This window comes from Triticum aestivum, chromosome 3B (assembly GCF_018294505.1).
Source record: "Triticum aestivum cultivar Chinese Spring chromosome 3B, IWGSC CS RefSeq v2.1, whole genome shotgun sequence".
Lineage (NCBI taxonomy): Eukaryota > Viridiplantae > Streptophyta > Magnoliopsida > Poales > Poaceae > Triticum > Triticum aestivum.
Genome location: NC_057801.1, coordinates 586,683,061 through 586,688,695, shown reverse-complemented (window position 1 = coordinate 586,688,695; position 5,635 = coordinate 586,683,061). Strand labels below are relative to the sequence as shown.

General features: G+C 53.0%; 1 protein-coding gene across 1 annotated transcript; it reads right to left on the bottom strand.

Annotated features, from left to right (window-relative positions):
• Positions 1–1,727: 1,727 nt before the first annotated feature.
• Positions 1,728–4,412, bottom strand: LOC123071079 (uncharacterized). The gene is made up of 4 exons (XM_044494556.1): positions 3,641–4,412; positions 3,444–3,527; positions 3,210–3,345; positions 1,728–2,294 (listed from the first exon to the last, which is right to left on the bottom strand). Exons 1-4 carry the CDS (start codon positions 4,306–4,308, stop codon positions 2,028–2,030), a joined length of 1,155 nt encoding a protein of 384 aa, XP_044350491.1. The 5' UTR covers positions 4,309–4,412; the 3' UTR covers positions 1,728–2,027.
• Between the last annotated feature and the right edge of the window lie 1,223 nt (positions 4,413–5,635).

The window sequence follows — 5,635 nt, the reverse complement described above, 5'->3', positions numbered from 1 at the left end:
GAAGCCAGTTTGGACGCATCGGTGCGTCCCTCCGCCGCCGCCAACTAAGGCCCCAAGAAGGCATCACCTCACCTCAGCGCCGCACGTCACACCACCGTCCCGGCACCAATGCCATCCGCACCAACCCGGTGTCGTGTTGTCACGCCATACACGAAGCGCCGCATCGAGATGAGGAAGCCCCGGCCCGTGCCGAGATCCACGCGCGAGGAGACGAGAATTCCCCGCCGGCGCCGGCAGGGTTTTGCCCGACCGCGCCCCCCTGGCGGTATCGAGGAAGGGAGGGAAGGGAGGGGTTGGGCCCGGAGACGTGGTAGGGAGCTCTCCTTCTTGAACTAAAACTAGTTGCACCGATATGCGATAGAACAAAATTTTGGCGTCGATGTAGACTGTACCTAATACTCCGTGGAAATATTGCTGCTTTGGTCTTGTAAATAATTTTTGCCGCGTGCTACATCAGGGGCAAAATCATCTTATGAGGCGTCATTTAACACTCTTAAAAGTCAAAATGGACGGCAGTGTCAGGAAGGCAAGAAATTTTAGACAAGCGTGAAAAAGAAAGGAAGTTCCACGGTTAAATACGGAAGCCACCATTCGGGTACGACACTGCAAACCGAAAAGGATTGGACCTGTGGAAGAAAAACTGTACGTAGTGCACTTGGAGTTGGAGATAACGGCAGGTTGTAGTCATATCAACTGGCCATAACCTCCCTGTACGACGAGCAAACCAAGCATAGACAGAATCATAGTCAAATTACGCCTCAGAAGTCGTTCATGAGACGTTGCCATCGAATTAAATGGCAGAGAGTAACATCACACGTATGTATACATACTACTACATGCCAGTACGGCATCATCTTGCATGCCAATCTGAGTAAGCAGGGAGACCAACGATCCAGCTGAATCATGGCGACGTCGTCAGTTGCGAGCAGCCGGGCCCGCCTAACTAACCTTGATCCACAGGCTAGCTGTTGCCATCATGAAACCATCAATTAAGCAGAGCCCTCCACCGCCACCCGCAGCATTCATACGCATGCATACAAATACAATGCAAGAACCGCATGTATAAACAACGAGAAAGCTGTGACTGCAGGGAAGACGCATGGAAGCAAGGCACCAAACGCCCGGAAGCGGAGCACATGCCAAGATTCTGCGGGGATGGGATGGATGCGCTCGTGAGACCAGATAAAACAGCTGGACTTAGTAGTCGTGCAGCGCACACCACCCACCGAAACGAGCAACTCGTAGCGTGCAGACTCTTGGGTGGGTTGGAAACTCACGATGGAAGCAGCCGCGGAAACACAGCGCATGGAAGAGTCCTGTGCCCGTCCTCCCATTTGGCGCGCAGGCACAGCGCATGGACTGGATTGGATTGGTTGGATGAGTCGCGAGACCGGCCGTGAGGGAGAGACTGGCTGCGGATCACATGCGCCAAAGGTGGTCGATCGGGCCCTGCTGTGACACCACATGGCCTGTCTGCGTGAGTGTGCCACCGCTTTAATCCAAGCCACCCACACCCACATGCACGAGGGTAGCCCACACGGCCTGCCTTCCTAATGCCCCGCCCGCCCTCGGTACATCGCCATCGCCATCCTTATCGTGGGAGAACAAAGGAAAGAGAATCATATGCGTGCAGCAGCCATTGCATTGCAAAGCTGCTAGCACACCACATGCACGCACGCACCCACCTTGCATCGCACACAAGGCAAGGACTATGCAGACACAGCATCGATCCGAACCCGATCAATCACACAAAATGACTATACACCGAGCAGTGGCAGCAGCAGCAGCACCCCGCCGATTACATGCACGCACGCACGTACCAACTGAACTGGCAGTGATTACCAAGCAAGCTAATTAGGGGCGGCACGCAGTTAATCTACGCGTGCCGACCGAGCACACATACACACGCGGATTTCGTATACTACCCCCATGAGTTGAGGGCTGAGGCTATCTCGTGTCATCTGTCTCTTCGAGATGATCTTCTTTTTTTTCTCTTTTTGTGGGGCGACCGGTGGCCGGCGGTCAGCTTAGGCGGAGGAGGAAGAAGAGGAGCAGACGCGGTGGCGCGGGCAGGAGACGAGGTGGTCGTTGGTGAGCCCGACGGCCTGCATGAAGGAGTGGAGCACGGTGGGGCCCACGAACCGGAAGCCTCGCCGGACCATGTCCTTGCTGATGGACTCCGACTTGGACGTCTTCACCGGGATCTTCCGGCTGTATTTGTACCCCGGCGACAGCGGCTTGTGGTTCACGAACCCCCACACGTACTTGCCGAACGACCCGAAGTCCCTCTTCACCTGCACGCGAAAACATCTTTAGATTTTCTTCCTTCTTCCTCTAAACCTAATGAGGCTAAGGCACTACTCTATTTAACAAGTTGTACGCAGAATGTAATTGGTACATACATGTATTATACAGGTTATATAAAATACTCCGTGGTCGGTGTGCTTCTGACAAAACAGGTGGCGTCATCTACCTACATGCGTACTTATTAGGGAAGGCTGTGGTTGATTGGTGGTTAGGCGCCTAACATAATTGCGAGCGGTTACGTCGTGTGGAACACTACTCTTTTCAACCACGGAGGAGAATATTTTGTGGATTGTTGCATGAGCGTCTTTTCCAGCTATCAAATGTTGCATCCCTCTTTTTGGTTGTACCGAGCTTTATGACGCACTTGCTTTGCTTCTGCAATTTAAAGGGCACTTGCTGCTCATACAAGAGCTGTCCACCACTGGGGTGTAGGCTGCCAGGGATTCTGTTAAGCTTCGCTTTCACTTAAACTGATCTTCATTTCGTTGCCCTTCTTTGTGTGTTTATAAGGTTTTCATTAGTTCTATTCTAAACCTTATATGGTACTCCCTCCGTCCCAAAATATGTGTCTCAAAGACATATATGAAGTAATAAATAAGTTTATTTTTTGCAACGAGGTACTCCCTCCGTCCGAAAATACTTGTCATCAAAATGGATGATAAGAAATGTATCTAAAACTAAAATACGTCTAGATACATTTCTTTTCATTCATTTTGATTGATAACAAGTATTTTCGGACAGAGGGAGTAGTAAACATGTATGAAGAATAATACTATCATCTTGTTAATAAGAGGTTTAAAAATTACTCCCTTTGTAAACAAATATAAGACGGTTTAGAACACTATTTTAATGATCTAAACGTTCTTATATTTTTTTCACTGAGTACTAGAAACGGACGGTACCTCGAGAATGCGGCAGGCGTTGTTGACGGCGCCTCTGATGGTGCCCAAGTCCAGCCCATACCCGGCGCTCACGGAGGCCATCTGCTTCTCCGTGTACTTGGCGACCGCGTCCACGTCGAAACCGGAGAATGCCTCCCTATTCGTGACCAGGCACAGTACAAAATCAGCACAAACGTCGCGGCGAATGCACTAGCAAGCAAAGCAGCATGGGCGATCGCTCTGCTCCAAACGAACCTGTAGATGTGTCTCCTCCTGAGGATCGAAGCCCAGTCGGCCCCGACCTGCACGCCGGACAGCGTCAGCATCTCGAACAGCAACCTGTCCACCCATCCAGTTCCACGGGGAAGAAAAATGTGAGAACCAGCCATACACAAATCGGTCGGTTTTGATGTACTGTGGTTACTGGTTAGGCAGAAATGGCGACTACTCACTCGTCCTCGTGCACAGGCACGCCCCACTCCTCGTCGTGGTACGCGACATACACGGGGTCCGAGTATGCCGTGATGAAGCTGCAGCGCTTCTCCTCCAGCGCGGCGGCGGGAGCTGTCGCGGTGGCGGTGGCCGTGGCTCCGACCTTGCCCTCCACCCGGGAGAAGGACGCGGTGCGCCCGTAGTGCGCGATCCGCATCTTGCGCTGCGCCTGCGCCTGCGTGACGTGCTCCCGCTGCGCCGCCGCGATGCTCCCGGCGGGGCCGGCGAGCTCGAACGCCTCCAGCGCCGCGAACGTCACCACCGGCAGCACGGCGCCGCTCTTCCTGGGCGCTTGCTTCCTGTTCTTGTCCGCGCCCGTGGACGCCGCCGCCCTGGCGCCCGCCGCCTTGGCCCCTGCCGCCTTTGCCGGAGTCGGCGGCAGGAGGTAAGGCGTCGCCGCGGCCGCGCGGGCGAAGTCGCCGGCGCCGGTGCTCTTGGGCGCCGCAGTGCAGGTGGCGGCGGCGGCAGCAACATTGTCATAGGAAGCAGGCATCGAGAGCGACTTCTGCAGGGACTTCTTGAGCGGCTTGGCGCCTTCTGGCGCCGCGACGCGGTTGCCGGCCGGCTGCAGGACCGGGCGACCGTCGATCTGGGCGACGCCGGCGGACTTGACGTTGGAGTTACACATTTTGTCTGGGAGACTGTCTGGGTTCGAGGCGTGGTGGTTAACGGCGCTTTGAGCTGGCTATGAGATATGAGGACTGCGGTGGATTGTGGTGCGGCAAGCGAGGTGGTATATATAAGCCGGGAGCTGGGCGCGGATGACGAAAGGTAGACGAAGGTGGTAGGGACGGAGAGGATGTGAGGTGGCGAGCAAGGGTGGGGACAGGTCACAGGTGAGGTGAGGAGAAGTCTGTGTGCATGCATTGGAGTTTTGGAGCCAAGCTCCTGCAGTGACGGTTAGCTTGCTCTTGATATTATTTTCATGTTGGATCCAACGGCTTGGGCGGTGGTAAGAGGAACCGGTAAGGATCGGTTGGGATTAGTCAACTGGGTTGCTAAACTTGTCTTCTGGCTTATTGTAGATTTTTGAGAAATAATTCATGGCCGGCACATAACCTACTTTTGTCCTGCTTGCCAGGTTTCAACGAACTTGTTGATGGTACCTGGCAAGAGCACACCGAGAATGTCGAGCCTTGCCAAATCTTGTTCCATACAATGAAGAACGCGAGTTTGCGCCTATCCAAGTGGGGAAATGCCTTTTTCGAAGGTAAATTTGCACATCTATGTTTGTCCTTACGGTAAGCCTTCGCCTTTATCTATGGACAAGACCTAAGGAAAAGTCGTTGGCTTAGCCGTGCTCGAGTGAGCAAGAAAAAGATTGACACAAACACTAAATTCTTCATTTATAAGTAAATTCTAGAAAAATTAAAATTAAAATTTAAAACAAGAAAAACACATACACCATCTCAAGCACAATATCAGATGGGTCACTGATCACCACATATAAAAAGAGCAAATCGTTCGTAATCGCTTCACACACACAATAGATCTTTCTTGAACCCAAGATTTTGTTGGGTAACGTAGCAATAATTTAAAATTTTCTACGCATCACCAAGATCAATTAGGAGATTCTAGCAACAAGAGAGAGAGAGGATGAGCATCTTCATACCTTTGAAGATCGCTAAGCGGAAGCGTTACTAGAACGCGGATGAGGGAGTCGTACTCGCGGCGATTCAAATCGCGGAAGATCCGATCTACGCTGAACGGACGGCGCCTCCACGCTCAACACACGTACAGCCCGGGGACGTCTCCTCCTTCTTGATCCAGCAAGGGGAGAGGAGAAGTTGAGGGAGAGCTCCGACAACACGACGACGTGGTGGTGGAGCTTGCAGTTCTCCGGCAGGGCTTCACCAAGCACTACTATGGAGGAGGAGGTGTTGGGCGGGAGAAGGCTGCGCCAAGGGGAAGAGTATGGCAGCCCTCCCACCTCCCCCCCACTATTTATAGGGGGA

What these genes read in the sequence shown, in the direction of transcription:
- LOC123071079 (XM_044494556.1), bottom strand. Translation starts at nt 4,308, where the DNA reads ATGTGTAACTCCAACGTCAAGTCCGCCGGCGTCGCCCAGATCGACGGT. An exon ending in GTGCCTGTGCACGAGGACGA is followed by an intron (nt 3,528 to 3,640) that starts GTGAGTAGTCGC and finishes ATGGGTGGACAG; the next exon opens with GTTGCTGTTCGAGATGCTGA. An exon ending in ACGCCTGCCGCATTCTCGAG is followed by an intron (nt 2,295 to 3,209) that starts GTACCGTCCGTT and finishes TTTCGCGTGCAG; the next exon opens with GTGAAGAGGGACTTCGGGTC.